The sequence below is a fragment of the Chinchilla lanigera genome, unplaced genomic scaffold (assembly GCF_000276665.1).
Source record: "Chinchilla lanigera isolate Chin_1 unplaced genomic scaffold, ChiLan1.0 scaffold00009, whole genome shotgun sequence".
Lineage (NCBI taxonomy): Eukaryota > Metazoa > Chordata > Mammalia > Rodentia > Chinchillidae > Chinchilla > Chinchilla lanigera.
The window spans coordinates 32790478-32812222 of NW_004955410.1; the positions used below are offsets into that span (position 1 = coordinate 32790478).

Genomic DNA, 21745 nt, shown 5'->3' on the forward strand with positions numbered 1-21745 from the left:
CCTATTGTGTGGGTTACTCATATTAACAAATTAACTCATCAAATCTACAAAGAGGAGAAGGTTACTTTTTAAAAGCTATTGCCTGCACAATCATGAAGGAATTTGAAAAAGATAAGTCATACTATTGAAAGTATATCCAGGACTGAGCAGTGCCAAACTTTGGTGGAATTCTAACTTTTAAAAAATTAATTCCAGAATTTCAAAGAAGGAAAAGATGACTCATAGGCATAAAGATATCCTTTCAAAGCATCTTTTTATTTGCTGTAAGAATATAATCTGCATTTCTATACAATCCATCATGCAAAAATACGGTAGTAATTTTACAAGCAGTGCAGAATCTCAACATCTGTACATTTGCTCAACTAATATAGTAGCAAATGTTGAAAAACAACATCTTAGGAAAAAGGAATCAACTTTCTTTCCCAGAAGCATGGCTTCTAACATCAAGAAGTGCAATCCAGAGAGCACAGCTAGAGTGAAGTCTGACTCTAAGGGTGGAGGTACTGACAGACAGATATGGAACACTAAGAAAGCCCCCTTATTGGGTAGCCAAATGGCTCTGTGCAGCCAGCACTACAACAGCTGTATACAAACAGGTAGGAGTCACCTGTTCAATTATCCTGATTTAGGTGACTAGACACTACTAACCTGCAGAAGGATCTCCCTGCCCAGGCACTAGACACGGAGCTAAGAATTCAAATAAAAATCACAGTGTTTTCCTGTTTGTGCAGCAATTATATTTCCCTGCAACACCATCATAAAGCATATTTTAAGTAAACTGCTTAACAGCACAATGGTCACTAAACTTGAGCTTGCTCAACTGGGACAACTGCTGTTTACTGGAAACGAACTACGGAGAATGTAAGGAGAAGACATCAAATCTTTTACAATTAAGTCCCAAATGGGGTGGCCACAAAGGGCAGCTCCTTCTCTAGAGGACTTTCTTGGAGAGTTTGTGTTGAATATAGTATGCTTTTAGCTACTTCTGTTGTATACCTACTACTTGCCAGGTTATGTCATTAGACAAAGAGTCTTCAACTAGTTATGCAATACAAGATGCAGATCAACCCTGAAAGCTATCTCTGCCCTTGGGTTTTCTTGCTATTTCTGTGATTTTAGTCCTGAAGTAAAAGCTCTGGAGACACAGAAAAATCTCAAAGTGCCACTGTAAAGTGAGGTGAGTTATAAAGCCTTTTATCCCATCAACAGGTATGTCAGCCAGTGGTATCCAAAAGGGCTTCAGATACGTGGTTTATTGGGAAGATCATTTGTAAAGGTATATCTAGACTTACAGAGAAAAATTTGGAAATAAAAAATTAAAACTAGATTCATCATTTTATACCCTTCTGCCCCAGGATCCCCAAACCATACCAACATGCCCTGTGGCGAATCTCAAAGCTGAAGTCTTTAAAACATGGGTCACATGTCTCAAATCACATTGATTTCCAGCGTCTTCTTCTGTGGTATACATAAAGAATTAGAAGAAAACTAAGACAAATGTACCTCCTGAAATCCTTGAAAATACACTAAGGCTATTGGAAGTAGCTTTGTTTGATTGGAAGTTAAAAAAAATCTTTCTTTTTTTAACCTGCGAATTACTTTGTAAAGCCTGAAGTCTGAAATATCCATGAGCATAATCCATAGTTATCTTTTCCCCTTAAGATTGTTACATTCAGAAGCATAACTTTTATTTTGAGTGCATTTACTTTGAAAGTTATATTTACTTGAATTTTAAGTGCTTTTAAATTTTAAGTATTTTCAAAATTGGAAACGATATTTTTAGAAGTAAATGTCTTAATTATGATTATTAAACTAGTCTTACTCCTGTGGTAAGTCAACTCAGAAATTTAAAAAATGCTAATGTGGGAAGTTTCATTTTTCTGAAAAGCCTGTGTCATTTTAATTTTGGTCCAACCTAGACTTAATAACCTATATGAAACAACTAGTATTTGTTTGTTGCTAGGTTCCAGATTACTGTCCAAATCCAGCAATTGATGAGTCTGTGAGAGAAAAGGGGTAGTTATCGCATACAGCCTTCATTTTGGAATCAGACACAATAGTATCAGCCCCAAAGACCTTCACAGTTCTGGGTGGGAGCCTCGCTGTGGCCATTGAGTGCCGACAGGCAGACAGGTGGGCCCTCCTTCACGCCTTCTTTTCTTCCCTTTGCTCTATTTTCTGTTCCAGTTATGAGAGATGTTCTGAATCTTCTTCATTTTGATCCTCTGATCCAGCATCTTGTACCTTGCAGGATGCTCATCAGTTTTCTTTGGAACCGAAGGTGCGTAGGAGCTAGATGCATAAGCAGGGCGCTTAAAATGACGCAAAGGAGGCTTGATAACTAGACGCCATAGAAAGAAAGACAGAGAATCATTAGCCTCACCAGTGATATGGCATGGCATGACCTGCACATTGTGGTCAACTGTTCTTGACTTGTTTTTTTCCTCTAAGCCAGAAAACAAACAGGGTTGGATCTTTACTGGGAAACTTACTGCATACAGATGAATAAACAAATAATCAACTTGGTCACTTACTAAAGAGCAGAAATCCCTACAGTTAGACACTGATGACCTCAGTGCATAAATAGTCTCTGATGACGAACAGGTGGTTTAGGAAGGCGAGAGGGCACACTGGCATCACTTTTGGGAACAACAAAGGAAAAAAGAAGAGCCATATCAGTGGCAACATTTAGCATTATAAGTAAGCTTTTAGGGCTGGAAGGTGACAGTTCTAAAGAGCTGATTAAAAGTGCATCATTGAGAAAATGTTCTCTCTCTATATATATATATACAAAGGTCTTACGTTCAAAGTATAAAAGTAATTCTTAAAACTGAACAAAAGAAACCAATTTAAAGATGGGCAAAAGATCTGACCAGACTTCTCATTAGAGAAGATACACATACCAAACAAGGACAAGGAAAGATACTGAACAGTTTTTAACACTAAGAAGTTGCAAGGTAAAATGACAGTGATATTTTACTTTACACTCCTATGCAAACATAAAATCCAAAGACAATGGCAGTTGTTAGTAACCATCTAGAGCACTGACAGCAAACCTGTTAGAGACCTAGTGCACAAATTACAATCCCAAACCCACTTATTTATCAGCAATTTAACATGAATACTGAGGTTTTGCTTCAGGAAAAACAACTGTTGTCTGATGCTCAGTTGCTGGGGTGACTTGGCTTTCCTGGAGGGGACTGCGTGTCTACTTGAGGCATGCATGCAGAAGTTCTCCACCACTGATCTAGAGCAAAAAGAACTCTAGCAAAATGATGCAGCCACTTTGGAAAATAGTTTGACAGTTTCTCAAAAAGCTAGATAGCCTTAGCATATTATGTAACAATAACCCAACTGGTTGAAAAACCTATGTACACATAAAAACCTGCACATGAATGTTGGTAAAAATCTTGCTCATAAGTACCCCAAACTGGAAACAACCAAGATGTTCTTCAGTAGATTAATGGATAAATTAATTATAGTACACCCATATGATGAAATCTTATCCCATCAGAAAAAGAAATTAAATTATCAAACCAAAGAGATGGATGGCTCCTACATACATATTTTAAATGAAAGGAATTAGTATGAAAATATATACCATATAACATATGGTATAATACATACCATAAAATTCCATTTGCATGATGCTCTTCAAAGAAGAAAACTATAAAGATGATTAAAAGAGCAGTGATTGTCAGAGGAGTGAAGAGAGGGTTGATTAGGTGAAGCACGGATGATTTGCAGGGCAGTGAAACTATTGTACATGTTATCATGATACTGGTAGATACACGACAGTGTGCAGTTGTCAAAACTCATAGAACTTTACAGCACAAGGAATGATCTCTAATGTGTGAGAACTAAAGAAAAAAACAAAGATCACGGAATTCCCAGAGTGAAATACAAAGCATGGAAAACAGATGGTTGTACTGCAAGTATATGAAACAAATTCACTGAACAGGATGGAAAGTAAGATACTCACCTGAGTAACTCTGGATATGAGCTGAATCCATAAAACCAAAGGCTAATGAAGATATATACATGTACTGTATTTTAGTTGATAAATCTCTTTCCTACATAGGTATAGGTGGACAATTCTAATACCACTCTACACATACCTGGAGTTGAACAATTATATAAATAGACAACAAACAGAAAGAAATATTGGCATGGGAATTTAAAAAAATAAAAAGAGAAGGCTAGAATGCAGTAATGGATTGGACTTGATGCTATCAATATATATCCATATGTAGCTTAATAGGGATATAGATTTTATAGATCCATGCATTTACCTGGGTTACCATACATATATTTATTTCCCTGCCTTATCAGTTAACAGGCCCTTGATCAATGAAGTAATAAAGATGTAGAAGTCTGAGTCACATCTAGTGTGTAGATCTGGACTTCTAAAGCATTCTCCAATGAAATGAAGCAGGGGTCCTGAGAGAAATTCTAGGACTAGGGAACAAAATATACAAGATATACCTGGAGTATGCTATAGAGCCCTAAAACTACAAAGTGCTGGAAAACTAGCAAACAATGAGACAAAGGAGTTCCAAGTGAAATAGCTACTGTACACATAAAAACCTGCACATGAATGTTGGTAAAAATCTTACTCACAAGTACCCCAAATTGGGGTACTTATGACATAAAATGTCAAAGTTGGAATAATTTGAGCAACAAATGAATAAAGCCACTTCAGATTATAAACTAAAATATAAAATAAATATCCGCAAGTCCCTAATGGAATAAAGAAATCATTGAATAAGTAAATAATTTTGAAAATAAACAAACCTCCAATGTAAATTTACAGAGAATTGTTGTTGATATACTACTTTCAAGCAGGAAAAGACTAAAGTCTGGGCTGGACATAGTGACATCTGTGCAGAGTGTAAGTCTAGAAACAGGACAAGAGAGTAGTTCTATAATGGATAAATCTAGTAAGTATAACTTTTGCAGATGATCAAAGTTGAGAAAATAGCAGTAAGTCCTGTTAACAGTAAGCATCCTTGAAATTGTGCAATTGAAGCCAGGATTTTGTAATGAAAAGAGAAATTTACTCTGTAGCTTTCCTCTAAAGGTTACATAACCCCATTCTAATAATGAGAAAACAGAGATGTCTGAGAAACAGAGCCAAGCAGTACCACAGGAGACTCGATGACTACATGTGCTGTCTCTTCCCAGGTGGGATCTTGGCACAGCAGGAGGACACTAGGTGACGACAGACATGTGAATAAAACATGGACTTCAGATACTGAAAACAAGTCATAGCGTACATCATCTAACCTGCAGTTCTGTAAAGAAGGAGAAGTACTGATTCATTTTTCCTCCCTCTCCCGTCTCTGCTCTTAGCTCTCATGATTCCTTTGTTCTGCTCAGAAGTGTTTGGTGAGTAAGAGTTAAAAACAAATCCAGTAAATTATCATCAAAAACAAAACACAAATAATAACTAAGATAAACTGTCAAGCAAACAAGCTGGCACTGTGCATTGCTGGAACACCAGCTCTCACTGGAAGCCACTTCACTCTCACAGAGAGCAGCAAAGGAGGATATGAAGGTGGGTTGGCTCGAAGGGTTCAAGATTGAGGACACATATGTGAAGTCACTGAGGCCACCTTTGTGAAAAACTAGCCAGCAAGTCTCGTTCGGTAATAGGAAAACACATGATGTTTATGATGAGGCAAATAATTAAATACAACTGAAATGTACAATCACAGGGAATAGATTAAATTCTGGTATATTCTTAAAATATGTTACTGTGGTATGAGTGTAAGATGATACAGATGTTTATTAACACAAATAGAGGTTCATGTAATATTCTAATACAAAACAATGCAATCTAAAGTCATGACTATAAAATATATTAATATGTGTATTGAAAAATCTGGAAGAAAAAACATTCAAATCATAACCATGGCTACTTATTTTGCTTTGGCTATTTATGCTAATTTTTCTGAGATCAGGCTTTAGTGGGGTAACTTTTTTTTATTTTATTTTAAAGAGAAAAGAACAAAAACAAAGACAAAAACAAAGCAACTCAAAACTATAAAAACGATACAGAATTTCAAACAAGATATTAGAAAATTAGCAATGGTTGTTGTATTACTTATTGTTAACTTCAAAGTAGTTGCTCAGATTACCAGATATAGGCATGCAAGATTGATCAAATAATTAAACATTAACTGTTCCTTTCAATAAACCAATAAAAATTAGTAGTAAAATTATCTTAGCTATCAGGTGTGTGTGTATATATATATAGATATATAGATATATAATTTCCCTTCTTTCTTTTCTTCTTTGTCTCATCCCACTTGTTCTTTCCTATTAAGTAGTTTCTTTCCCTTTCACAATATCTATCGTACCTTTCAATTTTATTTACTCTCTCAGGTTTTTACACTAGGGAGACAATATGGTGTTTACACATGTGGGTCTGATCTGGTTTATTTCATTTATGAGTATGGTCTGTAGTTGCATCCATTGACTGATAAAACACTCAAGCTTTTTCTTTATAGCTGAGTAATATTCCATTTTATAAAAATACCATATTTTTCTTATCCAATCCTCAGCTGATGGGCATTTGGGTTGTTTCCAAAATTTTGCTATGACAAATTGTGCTGCTATGAACATGGATGCACATGTATCGCTGAGGTATGATGCTTTTAATTCTTCTGGCATCCCCAGAAGGGTAATGGCTGGGTTAAAGAGGACCTCTAATCCTAATTTTTTGAGGAATCTCCAGACTGTTTTCCAAAGTGGTTGCACCAGTCTACGTTGCCACCAACAGTGGAGAAGGGTTCCTTTCTCCCCATAGCCCCTTCAGCATTTGTTGTTGGTTGATTTCTTGATGATAGCCATTCTTTCTGGGGTGAGATGAACTCTCTATTGTTTTAATTTGCATCTCTCGAATGACCAATGATGTTGAACATTTTTTCATGTATTTGCCATTTGTATTTCTTCATCTGAGAAGTCCATTTTTGGATTGGGTCTTTGAATTTAGGGGGTCTGAGTTTTTTCAATTCTTTATATGTTCTAGATGTAAGTCCTTTGTCTGAGAGACAGCTAAAATGTTTTCCCACTCTCTGGGTTGTCTTTTCACTCTATTGGTGATTTCTTTCAAAGTACAAAAGCTTTTTAATAGGATGAGATCCCAGTTGTTGATTCTTTGAAGTGTTTCCCGTGCAGTTTGGGTTTTGTTCATGAAGACTGTGCCTACCCCTATGTCTTCAAGATTTCAACCTACTATCTCTTCCAGTAGATTTAGTGTTTCTGCTTTAATATTTAAATCTTTGATCCACTTTGACTTTAGTTTAGTGCATGGTGATAGACATGGGCCTAGTCTTTGGCATGTAGAGAGACAGTTTTTCCAGAGATCATTTGTTAAAGAAGCTATCTTTCTTCCAGTGAACATGTTTGGCCCCTTTGTCAAAGATAAGGTGGCTGAGTGTAGTTGTATCTACATCTTCTAATCTGTTCTAGTGTGGTAGCTCTTTAAAAAGACATACATTACAAAAAGTTTCTTCTATGGAATCATGTATCAGAGCTATTGTATAAAAGCATACTTAATGGAAAGTCAGTTAAATTGGTTTCACTATGGGTTTTTGTGCTGGCCATCTCAGCGAGCCCACAACTGAATATACTTTTGGCAGTCTACAGATTTACATTTATTCATAGACTTTTAGGCACTTGTTATGTGCTGCTGATGTGATAATACACAGAACAGCCCTTCACAGAGCTTCCATTCTGGTAACACCCTCTGAAACTTCTAACTCACAGAAGAAAGACGTGTCCAGGATACTATTACTACAAGCTCATTAATGACCAGGACAATTTTGCCTTTTGTGTTATCCTAACATAGCAGAGTGTCAGTAAATGGCCCTGTTGTGACATAATATCCTACTATAATAACCTAAAAGAACAGATGTAATTTTAAAATCCCCGGGTGCTGAATTCTGTGTCTCAGAGTAAACAAGGAATTATGGCACCAAATACCCCAGAAAGAAATAGAAAAACAGTTCTGCCACCCCAGAGAAAGGAGCAGAGACAAGAGAGGGCTTCAGATCAAAAGCTAACAGTTGAAAGGTCTGGGCTAGCTGATTTGTGGCCCTTCAAGTCACAATCCTTCTCCATATTCATTCTATTTTCACGACTCAGCATGAATCCAGCCAAAGTATTATTGAATTTCCCACTTCTCAGCGTGAAGAAACATTTAGCATTTGCTGGAATTCTGATTGTCAGAACAAAAACTCTCCTTGCCACTAGAGTCTCTGCAAATAGAGTTGAACCTGCTGATAGAGATCAGCTCCCCACTGAGACTGTGGAAATACTTGTATGCCTGCCATGAACCTCACTCAAAGTGTGGGGGGATTTCACACAGTGCTGTTTTGTGTGCATTCATTCCCTTTCCCTTCTGCAAGTGACTGTGATGTAATGACAGAATATAAAAATAGAGGCAGTCATGAGGGCACCATCTTGAATTTAAGGAGGACCTTTGGGGGAGTAATAAGATAGCCTCTGGAGGGCAATTTTATTCATTTTCTGGCTATTCTTGAGATTTCAGAAGGGGTCTGACCCTCTTCTTTCTATAACTTGGTATTTCCTGTAGCTAGACCCACTCATAATACAACCTTGCTCCCCTGGCGGAGAAGAACTGAACAGTAAATAGAACCCAACCATATGCTTGATTATCAGCAAGTTGGACACTTCTTCCCCTTGGAAACACATGCCAAAAGTCTGCTGTCCTCTCTTGCATAATTTACTGAGAGAACACAATCTAATGAGTGAATAAAAATTTTGACAAAGGCACAAGTCTTTGTACAAAGCCTGAATTTGTAAAAGTCATTGTTTATATTACTTCTAAATATGCTTAGGAGACATGCAAAACAAAAACTGACATATCATCATCTTTAGTTTTGCAACTCTATGTGATGTTTGTTTTTTATAAAAGCAAATGTACTTTTGGGAAGTTTAACCTTCATTTGCCTAATTCTCATCTTTTTAAATGAATACTGCCATTCCTCTCTAAGATATCTGACTTTTCTCCTCTTTCAGTCAATCTATCTTTTGTTATCTATTGGTCTCTCTCTCCCTCTCTCTAATTTTTTCTCTCAGATGATTTTGCTTGGGGGTCTCCTCCTTCCATGGGAATGCATTGAGCACAATTTTTCTTCTTCAGCGAGCAGATTTAGATTTGGTTACATATCAAATTAATGCAACTGTTAGTTGGATTCACACACTGAAAGAAAAACTTAGGGATTTTTGAAAGTTCTTTTTTATGGCTATTTTCTTTATTTCAGTCTACTGTTACTTCAATACTGCTGTGAATATAATAGGTGTGACTGAGCAAGGAAGAATTTCCTCAGCCAAATTTAACTGTGTGAAAGTTAAATTAGGATCTTCATGACAGGATTTACCAGTGACTTAAATGATGTTAACATACATCAGGAAGCCATGAGCACAGCCTGGAAAATGGAGTTTTTCTTAATTTTATTGTTAAAGGGGACCTCCTCATGTTTATGGGAGCATCTTACGGAGTGTTCAGCAGAATACATTTTCATAAAAACTGGATTAATTTATTATCAGTATAATAGCATATATCGTGAGGCATTAGTTCAGTACACCCTAGTTTTGCACTGAAACAAGCCAGAGAGGATGGTCATTAACATTCATCCAAACTTGGATCTGGCCAATTACCTTGAGTTAGACTCAATTTTCCATCAAATTGTTCTTTCTGTCCACTGTGACTCCAGACTGACTACCTGGAGCCCCATGCCGCAGTGCAGAGCAGCAGGAACATGCGGAGAACCTCTAGAGGTAGAGCATCTCATCAAACATCAGTGGCTTAGTCTATGCTTAGCTTTAGCATCGATTCTAATATTGGAAGCTTTTTTTTTTTACACAAAGGAAGCAATGGAAATCTAGTTTATTTTCTCTCAAAGATAGTGTTATGACTTGGAAGAAAACATTTCCACCTATTTATCTACATTTACACATGGAAAAAAACCACATGAAACCAACAAGATGAAAATAATCATTTATTGCCACTTAAATATTGTTTTACATAAAGAAAAAATCTTTATGTAAGGGGGCTTCTGTACAATGCCATGTCTGATATCAACATCTGTTTATGGTGTCTGCCTGAAATCTCAGAGGAAGTCCTTATAAAAATGTGCAAAAACCGTCCAGGAGTTTGGAGCTTCATGGGAATGAAATATTAACGTTAGCTTCATTGAGAATGAAACAATAAAAGAACCAAACCCATGGTTTCATTTTAGGAAATGTTCTAGTAAAATAATTATAATAGCCTTTATGTATGTGAGGTGAGATTGAAATATATAGTGACTGTTTGAATTTTTAAAACTTATTACAGTAAAAGACATATTGCCACTAATCCCCTTCTAAATCCTCCCCCTGACTTTGAACATGCTTATACCATTATTCTTGCCACTCTGTGAAGCAGTTCTGACATCCTCCCTCCTGAGTTTCTTCATGAAGTGCAACTAAAACGAGGGTAAATGCTGCCCCAAATGCCATCCAAGGGGAGGGCAGACTCATCACGTTATTTACTGGATCTGTTTTCTTTTCTTTCTTTCTTTCTTTCTTTCTTTCTTTCTTTCTTTCTTTCTTTCTTTCTTTCTTTCTTTCTTTCTTTCTTTCTTTCTCTTTCTCTTTCTTTCTTTCTTCCTTCTTTCTTTCTTTCTTCTTTCTTCTTTCTTCTTCTTTCTTTCTTTCTTTCTTTCTTTCTTTCTTTCTTTCTTCTTTCTTTCTTTCTTTCTTTTTTTGGTACTGGGACTCAAACTCAGGACCTTGTGCTTACTTATGCCACTGAGCTATATCCCTGGCCCCTTCTTTACTGGATCTGGCACCGCACTTCAGAGGGCCATAGTGAGAATATAAGGAAACTATGCATGTGAAAGCAGTAGCACAGCAATATGTAGTGGGGGGCTCATTTGGGATTGGTTTCGATCCCTTTTCCTGAATTGAAAACCCTATATTTCTGGCATTATCTGGAAGACTTGCAATTGTTGGGAAAAATTCAGTAGCACATCCTTTTCCAAAACAGGAACTTATTTCTGTCCCCAAGACACAAAACCATTAGAGTGAAGCCATGCTGATAGCAGTCCTTTCCTTTTGCAGAAATACAATTTAGCAACATTAACCCAACTAGAAAATTACTCTTAACCACACATCAGACATCATGTTGTCTAAGATGATAATCTAATCTTAAGCTATTCGTTTAATATCTTATATTAAAAACTAGAATGATTAAACCCATTATCTCCATTCTAAAAGACTGCCTCTCCAAGGACTTTAAGTCACGAAAATGGGAAGGCTCAATTATCCATGGCTTTGTCTTTTTTCACCTCACAGAATGGAGTACAGAGGACAGGAAGCCTGCAGTCCCAGAAGCTATCCCACAGGAACTAAACTGACCCCATTTGAACCAAGCCTCTACCAGTCTTGTACAGAAAGATCACGGACCAGCATTTCCAGGTCCCAGTGGAAAGTCTGTCCAAGGGGGCAGACAAGCCACATGGTTTTTCTCCTCCCCATCAAACCCGAAGCTGTCTGATTCTCAAGGCAAAGGCACCATAAGATCACCAGGGGAGCTTTAAAAAGAACTAATACCCAAGCTCCATCCCTGAGTCTCTGAAGCCATTATTTTGGAATGGAATACAAGTATCAGTACATTTGTAATGCTCCATGATCCTAACATATAGCCAAGGTTAAAAACCACTGAATGGACTGAGTTTGTTTTGTGAAAAAGCCAGCTATAGTATAGTCGTGTACCAAATAATGATGTTTAGTCCAATGACAAACTGGATATAGCATGGTTCATTCTAAGCAGTCAAGATGTGTGGTAGGCTCTCCCACTGAGGTTTGTGAGAGTGCACTATACAATGTTTGTTCTACAACAAATTCAGCTAATTTCACATTTCCCAGGATGTTTCTCCACTGTGCAGTGACATATAATTTTACTTAGGGTCTAAGGGATGCTTGGTGCTGTTGATGGTGTCTGCTCAGTACGTGGACACTTTCTCCTGTCTTGGTTGGCTGGTATTTACCAACCCCTGGCCATGTGTTAAAATCTTTGACAAAAAAACCAAACCCATAGAAGTCTCCTTTTGGGAGAGTATTGTAAGAGGAACACGGGTGGGGCCACACAGAATGGGACTAAGCTGTGAGATCCTAAGAAAATCATTAATCTCCTCCAGCCCTTGGGATTTTGTTCTTTCTTCCTTTTGCAAAATAGGAACAATAGTAACTTGCACATCTTCTAGAGGATTTTGAAGGGGCTCTGAGTAAGAAAATGGTCATGAGGTTCTTTGCACAGTGTGCAGTGTGGAGCAGGCATGTGCTATATGATACCCTTTATTCCACAGCACAGGAAGATGAAACGCCATCCCTGGTGCCTTTTGACAGGGTCCTTCTCTGGTGGTTTTTCTTATGACTGTACAGAAAAGTCATCTAATTGCCCCAAAGATTAGATTTCACATGAAAGATCTCACCACACAATGAAAAGCTTGACTTAATGATTTTATTTGTATTTGGCAGAGAACACACCACTTTGACTCACCAAAGACCAGCTATCCAAAATGTACATTTGTGGGAAAAAAATATATGTAAATATTTCCATTCCACTACCCAAGGGAACCACTTTGCTGAAATCAAGCACCATTCTAAGAAAAGCAAAAATATCTAACCCACAATTGGAACTATTTAAGCAATATAAAAACAGGGGTCCACTGAATGATTTTGAGCAAGGCCTGTCCAGGAACATTTTATATTGAGTCTGGAAATCCCACGGGGAAATGTGGCTTAGACAACTAACCAGGATGCAAGAGGTCCAGTCCCTGAATTCTAATCTTCATGTAATTAGCAAATTGCAAGGAAATTAGAAAAACGACAAGGGCACTTCTGATGTTTTAGATTCTCTTGATTCATTATGCTAAAGCATAATAATTCATTAATTTCTTTCAGTAGAAGTGATTTTAGAGCAGATTACTTAGTCTCTTAGACAGTTTTTTGTGCTTTATCCCATATAAAATTTAGTCCTTCATATCAACATCGTGAGGACAGGGACAGAGTGTACGCACCTTTGCATCTCCAGAACTCAATCATAGTACTGACAACAGGTGCTGCTGTGAAGTATTTGACAGAGGGAATAAACTACTTTCCATCGCACTTAGTAACCATCATAAATGTTCCATTTAAAGAGCCAGTAGCTTCCTTCCAGCATGTACCACCTGGCACAGCTGTGAGAGTGTATAGAAGTGAGTAGTTCTCCTTTGTTTCTGCAAGGTCTTCATGTCCAGATTTTCTGCCCACCTTTGCTTAAGAAGAATGTCAGTGAATCCCTTTCCTTCAAGTCTCAAGTCTGGGGCCTGAGCAAACCTTTGCTTTGTACAGAAGCTAAGTCTTGGCTCATCTCTCCAGGTCTCACTACAATATGGAGAGGCAGGGAGGCATAGTTTTCCAACCCTCCTCCCCCTGAAAAAACCAGTGAAAGGAAAGAAGCAGTTAGGTAAGGCTGGAAAATCAACTCATTCAAAACAATGGTTACCCTATCAAATAACCTGTGATTTAAAAAAGAAGAACAACAATCTCCTCTAGGGAGCTGATCATTTTTTGTTTGTTTTAGGCAGGGTCTTGCTACATAGTTCAGGCTGGCCTTGAACTCACTATGTAACTCAGGCTGGCCTCAAACCTATGGTGATCCTCCTGCTTCAGCCTCCCGAGTGCTAGGATTACAGGCATGCATCACCATGCCTGGCAGGAGCTGATCATTTTTAACTTTATTATTTGATTATTTGATTCCATTGCCCCAACATTCACCAAGTGCTTAATTTATGTTGCTTCAGTGGTTTGGAGATTATGCAAACTAAATCTCTTGCTTGATTTTTCTCGTCAACATGTGTCTTTTGTTCCCACTAAGAAATAGCAACTTCTGAAGAAGCCTGTAAATATAAATTTCTTCTGGATTAAGTTCTAAAGTGCTAAATCAAGGGATAAAAAAACAGGCTTAGATTCAGTCCATAGTAGTGACAACTGCCACCCTTCATACTGAACTCAAGGTGAAAGACAGATGCATAGAACAGTCATTCAAATCCCTACTTGAAATACACCGTAAGGCTTCTTCATACCCCAACTCTGCTTGGAATAAGTAAATGGGGGAACTGATCTGATGCTCAGGTAGAATACAAGTGTGGAAAAGGTAATTACCAGTGTGGACTATTTAGCACCAGTCTTTACTCACCGGCAATCATGCACAGAAAAGAGCACACACTTGCCACCTGCCACCTTCTAACTATAGGCAAGCTATTTGTTTGTGCCTCAGTTTCTGATCTGTAAAATAATAGTGTCTTCCTTAGAGAATAGTGAGGATTTAATATGTATTAAGAACCTAGCATTGTTCCTGATGTTCGGAGGTATGCAAGACACATGCTTGTTAAAAGCCACCATTAGAGAGATCAGAAGTCACCGTTTTTCAAGTTAAGTACCCATAACTTACAGTACATGTAATTTTTGTTTTGGTAAAAGAAACATAAGCATTCTAAAATGTCTTCAGACCTCAGAGATGATCAGGTCCCTTCCAAGGAAGCTTCCGGGTGGATGTTTTATCCGTAGTCCCCTAAAACAGGACACATAACAATGTCATTGTAAGCCAGCGGGTATCTCACATGCAAAATCTTTCTACAGCAGGCAGTGGAGTTTGAAGCAGAGCTACAACTACTGCCAAGACTACTGTGCACCAGCAGCTGCACACAGGGAGGAGCAACTGGCTGTATTTCCATCAGCAAAGCACTGTAGTACTGTACCTTGTTATCTTCGAATATTTCAGCCAAGTGAGATGCCCTGGAATCTGCTCAGAGGTGAGTAATTGACTAGTCTGGATCACTAGTGGTCGTGACTGTTAGTGATGGTGAAGCTCTGTGCAACTTCTCCGGCAAGAGCTAACACTGCCCCAGCTCTCTCCACGGATGGCCACCGTGGAGCTCAAGAGGGTTCACACAGCCCATAGGGCAACAGGTGAAGTTGGCTCTAGAAAAAAATGGCTGCAGGTGCTATTACTTTCCAATACAAGTCACTTTGCTATATAGTCTTGCAAGGAGCCAAGGTGATGCCTCAGGGCAGTTTCCAGCACTGGAGTTCCAAGATGACCCCTGAGATAATTTCAGAACCCACACAAGCAGTCTTTAAATGGAATGATCTTTGGTGGCTTCTGGATTTAGACAAGCTCAACTTGCAGAACTTGCTTCATGCCCAACATTCATCTCACGCAAAAGTGAGAGATGGACTGCACTGTCATCAATATGAGTGAAATCAAACAAAACTGGCAAAACAGATATAGGGTTTCCACTTCAATTTTTTAAAATATGCATGCAGGAAAGAATAAATAATGACATAACAAAGAATTACATTCTTGTTATGGTTTAATCAGACCTGAATGTTTTTTATATTTGCTCAGAAATATTCTTGAAGGATTAAATAACATATGTAGGACTGAATTACCTTGTTTTCTGCCATCACGATCCATCTTTTACATCCCCCAAGAACTTTATACTTAATATTCATATATATATTATATATATGTTCTTTTTATTACTGGAAATCAAACTCAGGACCTTGTGCTTGCCAGGCAGGCACTGTGCTGCTGAGCTATATCTCTGGCCATATATATATATTTGTACCCACAAAATACCTACCAGCTCTGCATGTTTTATTATAGATAATATAAATTATCTTATATATCATATACCTTGTTACAAGTTGCTTTACTTGCTCAATATATGTTAAACATTATAAAACAGAAAGTAGAAAACCCTCAGTAAGAGTAAAATTAAATATACTGTATTTGAGTCGGGTTTGTTGTTGGTTTTAATATTAACTCTTAATCAGATATATTATTTGCAAACATTTTCTCCCATTCTGTGGGTTGTTTTCTCCCTTCGTTGGTAGTGTCTTTTGATACACAAAAGCTTTTAATTTTGGTGATGTCCAATTTATCTATCTTTTTCTTGGTTGCATATGAAATTGTGGTATCGTGTTTCCCTTCTGCCTCACCATCCACACACCCCCAGTCTGTCTAGAATTTTGTAGTTGTTTCTACCTGGCACTTTAAGCTTCCATATCAAAGCTGGGACTTATAATGACACTTCTGAATAATGCCCCACAATCATATTGAGGATACTGAATATCTAATTCCAAAGTCAGATCAATGTCCTTCCAGCTCCCTAGGCCAACAGCATCCTCCATACTAGGCTGTAGCTGCAGGAGATTTGTCAGCAGCCTATCCCACGCCCTCTCCTCAGACTATGGCCCTGAGCACTCTAAATCTCTTTTGCTCCTTCCGACATTCCCACTCAGGAGGCAGAGCCCTGACATCCCCTGACTTCAGTGCTGTGGAGTTAGTCATATTTTGTTTCTGTTTCCCAGAGCTGTTTGTCTCAATACTGGGCACTAACGATATTTTCAAAGTTTATTTATCTGTTTTGTCCATCCTTGTATGGGTTTGCAGGACAGGAGTATGTATCAAAGAGTGGATTTCCTGGATATTGTATCTTACTGACTGGATTGATTAGCCTGCAGCCAACTGGTTTGATTACAGTGGATCTGCTATGTAAACGGCACTGAAGAAAACAATATCTAAATCCCCAATTAGGTCCATTCAACTGACTATAATCAAAGGGTTTTAAAAGCTGGCATTTACTCGTGGCACTTAGGAATTGTCTCTTGTATAGCTGTGATACCAGTGAAAGCTTCTCAAGGTGGGCTTGTGAGCAGGTGCTAGCCAGGCCTGGTGAGGGGCCATTGAGGCATCTGAGTGAAAGGGAGGCAATGTGTGTGGCTTCTGAGAAAAGAGAGTAGAGAGCTGGCCACTGTCACAAGTGAGGTAGAAGGTAATTACTACACAAAGTGCAGTTACTATCACCTGTGTTTGGAGAATGACCATTCTAATCCTACAGGCATGTGGGGAATGGTCAGAACTTGGAGCCTAAGATGCCAGTTTGGTCCAGTTTAGACCACCAAACTAAGGCTTGAAACAAAGTTGCCATGACTGATTCAGAAGCCCCGGGAGCAGGACAGAACACGTGGGAAACATATCAGCTCTGCATATTCTTGCAAATGACCAGGATGACCTCAGAGGTCTCACCTGACCTAGGAAGGAGATGACTTTCCAAGGAGAAGACATCATTGCTGCACATTAGAGTTTCTGGTATAAATTAGTTTATCTTCTCATGTTCTAAATTCCTAAGAGCACAATCAGCACAGTAGGACACGATGTCAGTGACTTCCAGACAATGTGGGGACCAAGGTCTGTGCAATATTAAAACAAAGTAGTATAGTTGAGGCAAATGCAAACTTTAAAATAAGTCTTTCTCTAAAAGTGCTTCCTTTCTATGTAGTCATAAACCTACACATTCAGGAGGCCAGCCTTATAAACATTAGAGTGTCTGATATATGTCTGTCTCCTTGGCAGCACAGGGGTCCGAAAGGAATGACACAGTCTCCACTGTAGGAAAAGCTACCTATTAGCAGGTGAAGGTACATTTAGCAAATCACTGCAATGCAATATTAATTCCACCTAGATGATTTGGAAAGGAGTGCAAAGAGAAATTAACCGAGGGAAGCCAAGGGAAATTAGTCAAAGAGGCAGGAAAACTCAGAGCAAAGAGCAGATGTTGACTGAATCCAGTTATAGGTCTGGGGTAAAGAAACTAGAGAAGGGGTTGGGGATATAGCTCAGCAGCACAAGTGCCTGCCTGGCAGGCGCAAGGTCCTGAGTTAGATTCCTAGTACTAGAAAGAAAAAAGGAAAAGAAACTGCAAAAGCCGGGCATGGTGGGGCATCTCTGTAATCCCAGCACTGAGGAGGCTGAAGCAGGAGGGTCTCTGTGAGTTTGAGGCCAGCCTGGACTACACAATGAATTCAAGGCCACCATGAACTACATAGTAAGACCCTGTCTCAAAAAACAAACAAAAAAGCAGCTGCAGAAGTTGAAGTTGAAAAGGTAAGTAGACATACATTATCTTTTATCTCTTTAAAATGCTGATAATTGTAAAGTGTACTGTTATTTCATGTACAAGCAAGAAAATAGAAAATAGCTTTGCTAACTAAATTATCACATAGTATGGACTGCAAAACCCTCCAATTTCAGAAGAGATAAAATGCAAGGTATTGTGCCTTTTAGAATGGATAAAATGTGGTACTTTCCAAAAGAAGAAATCTAAAAGGTGAATTAATATTAGAAAACAATTTCTTAAACATGATAAAAGTAAACCAAATATGGATGACATTTTTCTCATCAAAGTGGCAAAATATAAAAACATCATTCAGCATGAGTAAAGGGATAATAAAATGGGAAAATTCATCCAGGAAGTGTAACTTAATTACCTTGCAGAAGATTGTTTTCACAATAATATGTCAAGAACCTAAATGTGTGCATATTCTTAAAGCAGTAGTCCTGCCTACCGAAATTTGACCTGATCCATACTTAGGGACTCAGGAGATTTACATACAAGCATATAACATTAATTGTGACAATAAAAATGCAAGCTATACAAATACCAAATTATACATAAACATCTAAGTAAATAAACTGTGGTGTATCTAAGAAATATTGGTCAATTGTTTAAATATTTGTTAATTTACCAAGATGGGAAAACATCTTCTAATGTAAGGGCAAATTTTCAAAAGGAAGGGAAAAATTCTACATAAATTAGGATTTGAATTTTGGAAAAATATTTAATAAAGACAGAAAGGTTAAATAATCTAGGTTAACTGTAAGGTATAGCATTATTGGCAACACTTCCCTTCTATAATTTTTAACAGTTTAAAAACACTTTTATAATGACCATGTTTACCTTTTATAACTTCTCCTTTCCCCACAACGATTTGTTTTCTAAGTTCTACTACAATGAAGTCATAATGGAGAATGCAACCTTAGGCAGGGACACACAGAAAGACCAATAGCTACCCCTTCTATCAACTAGTAACTACAGATGATCACTGTGAACATTGAAACACTCCCTGATACATGACAGGTGGGCCTAGATCATGTGGAGTTCTATATTTCTCAACAGAGCCAATCAGCTATGTCATTAGCTCCGACATTGTGTTAGAATGATGTTAAATTCATAAGCATTTTTCCTAATCTATATCAGGTGGATCAAATGGGTAAGAAAACCAATGTTCCAAGAAAATGAAGAAGAGACAAATGGTTGCATGATTTCCATATGGCAGAGCTGGAATTTGAACCCAAGTCTCTCTCGCTCTTTTTCACCAAAGCCTCACTATCTTGCCCAGGTGAACATCAAGAAGGAGAAAGATTCTGTTCTTTTCACCAATGAATGGAAGAGATTATGAACACACTATGGAAGGTTACAATGGGTGATGGAGATACCTCTGAAAACTTGATTGATAAAGGGCTAGATTCGCAGCTTATCAACTGCTACACTCAGCTGTCTTTTCTATTGTTTGTGGTCACTAAGGTAATGGCACGAAGATATTTACCTACCTGGCAAGGTAAGGCGACTTGTGGAGCTAGTGCTGGGAGCTGGGGAGCCATGAGAACGCTTCTTTGTGCCTATGACGAGGAAGAAAATGGTAAGCAAAATTAGGATTGAGGATAAACTTGTTGAATAGGTAAATGTCACTCTGAAATAGTCAAATGATCCAAAAGTTTGGGTGTGGAAGTAACCTTTAGAAGGTTAGGTGAGGTTATAGCACTGGCACATAAAACTACCATCAGAAAAGCCAAGAGTACAGCTTTTTATCCATGTGTGATTCTGCTCAGTTCCTCCAATTGGCAGGTTAGCATTTTGGGGATCACCATATTTGGACAAGATGTAGCTTGGCATCATCAGGGAAGTTTCCTAAATATGCAGTGGCCTGGGCATTGCCCCTAAGATCTTGCTTGCGGTGCTCTAGGATGGAGCCTGGCACATGTACTTTTAAAGCTCCCAGATGATTCTGATGTTTACTCAAGGAAGAGAACAACTACGGTATTTAAAAAGGTAAAGTTCTGTTTTTAGAATCGAGGAATCAGGGGTTTGGTCCCTGCTTTGTTGTTGTAGACTATTCTCCCTATTGGACCTCAAGCCATTAACTGGATCTTGCTGAGGCTCAGCAGGTGTTCATCTGAAAAATGAGGGAAATAACAATTACATCAAAGAGTTCTGGTGGGAATCCAAGGAATCAAGGTGTGCTAGAGCACTCAGGAGGTGTGGGGGATTACACAAGCATGAGGTTACTGAGGTCTCTGTGTTTCCAATAGCTGGTAATGAATTCTCAGTAAGGAGATTAACCTTGCTCATATAAACAGTTTAACGGGTCATGAGGGAATGAAAAGACAACTTCCAGGGTGAAATCAATAAGGAGAGAGTAGAACAAAGGGACAAAGGAAATGCTCCATATTTCTGCATAACAGCATTTATATTTTACACATATGTATGCGTCTATGTTTGCATATAGGTTATGTATACACATATATAGTCCATGGATATTTATATATAAATATATAGACACGTATGAACACATGCGCACTTCACTCATTCATTTATTCACTCATTCATTTCATTCATTTCTTTCACCAGCTAGAATAAGACGAAGCCTGGAAGCCAGAATCCAGCAAGCTGGCAAAGATTTACAGTCTGACCTGGTAGAACTACAGAGAATTCATATGGGCACACACAAATTAATGTGATCTGTTACAATTCCTTCAAGCATCCTGAACTTCTAGTGAAGTCTATTTTATAGCAGAAGCCTCATGTGAGTGCACTGAGTGCTGATGGAGGAAATGCTGTGGCCACAGTCACTGGTGAAGGCCATTCAATGACCCACACGCAGACCAGCATCCCAGGAAGCAGATACTTGGGACTAGAGCTGACCCGGTGCATCCTGAGCTCTCCCTGCCACAGAGTCCCTCTGAGAAGTAAAGACATACACGGGATGGTGCTTGAGACGGTTTAATTTTAATCCTGAACATGGTACCAAGCTCGATCTTCTGTGTTGTTGTTGTTGTCATTACTATTCTTGGCAGTAGCAGTGGTGTTAACAGGAGTAGTGAAAATAGAAAACACAAAATTAATCCAATCACCTCACACCTGCCAGAGGTGTTAATTTATGTGAGATAAGATACAGCTGCTAGCGACACTGACAGGCTACCAGTAGTGTGTATGCTTCCCAGGTCTCATGGCTGCGCTGAAGAACAGAGCTAAGGAGATCTAACCTGGCTGGAACTGGGCTTGAGATTTGTCAGAGATGATTTGTATATTTTAGGGGATTCCACAATCCTCTGAAGCGGAAATTCCAGGGAATGAAGCCAGAGATTTGCATTTTAACATGTTTCCCAGGAATTTACTATGAATTGGTCTAACATAATGCCTTGGACACTAAGAGATGAAAGATTTACCAAGGGTGACATTGGTCAGGGATAGGGCCACTTCACCTCACAAGCCAGGAGGTACAGTTCAATACTATCTTTTAGAAAGCTTGGTATACTGCAAGTCAGCCTTGAGGAGGGCCCTCTCAGGAGGCAAATCCAAGCCTCTAACCTTGTGGTCCAGAGACCTTCCAGTTCCACCAGAAATACCTCTGGGTTTCACTTGGGCCTCCTTCCATGGTGAGCATGCTCATCACTAAATGTCACTCAAAGGCTTTTTACTTATGTCACAGAGAACTTGGGACAAGATTTCTCAACAGCAGCACTATGACATTGGGGCTGTACAATTCCTTGCGGTGAAGG

General features: G+C 38.5%; 1 protein-coding gene and 1 long non-coding RNA gene across 3 annotated transcripts in view; one reads left to right on the top strand and one right to left on the bottom strand.

The window, feature by feature from the left end:
- Positions 1-242: 242 nt before the first annotated feature.
- The window catches only part of Pde1c (phosphodiesterase 1C, calmodulin-dependent 70kDa), a gene marked incomplete in the record, with an annotated part of 467041 nt that continues 445538 nt past the window's right edge, over positions 243-21745 (bottom strand). The window contains 2 exon segments of the mRNA XM_013510635.1: positions 243-2341; positions 19517-19585. Coding sequence (XP_013366089.1) covers positions 2172-2341; positions 19517-19585 — 239 coding nt within the window.
- Positions 18867-20960, top strand: LOC102028277. 2 transcript variants are annotated; one of them, XR_259898.2, is made up of 4 exons: positions 18867-19043; positions 19306-19379; positions 19491-19605; positions 20595-20960. It is a non-coding gene; the product is annotated as an uncharacterized LOC102028277 (long non-coding RNA). The 2 variants fall into 2 exon arrangements; XR_001232756.1 differs by having other exon boundaries at positions 19306-19605.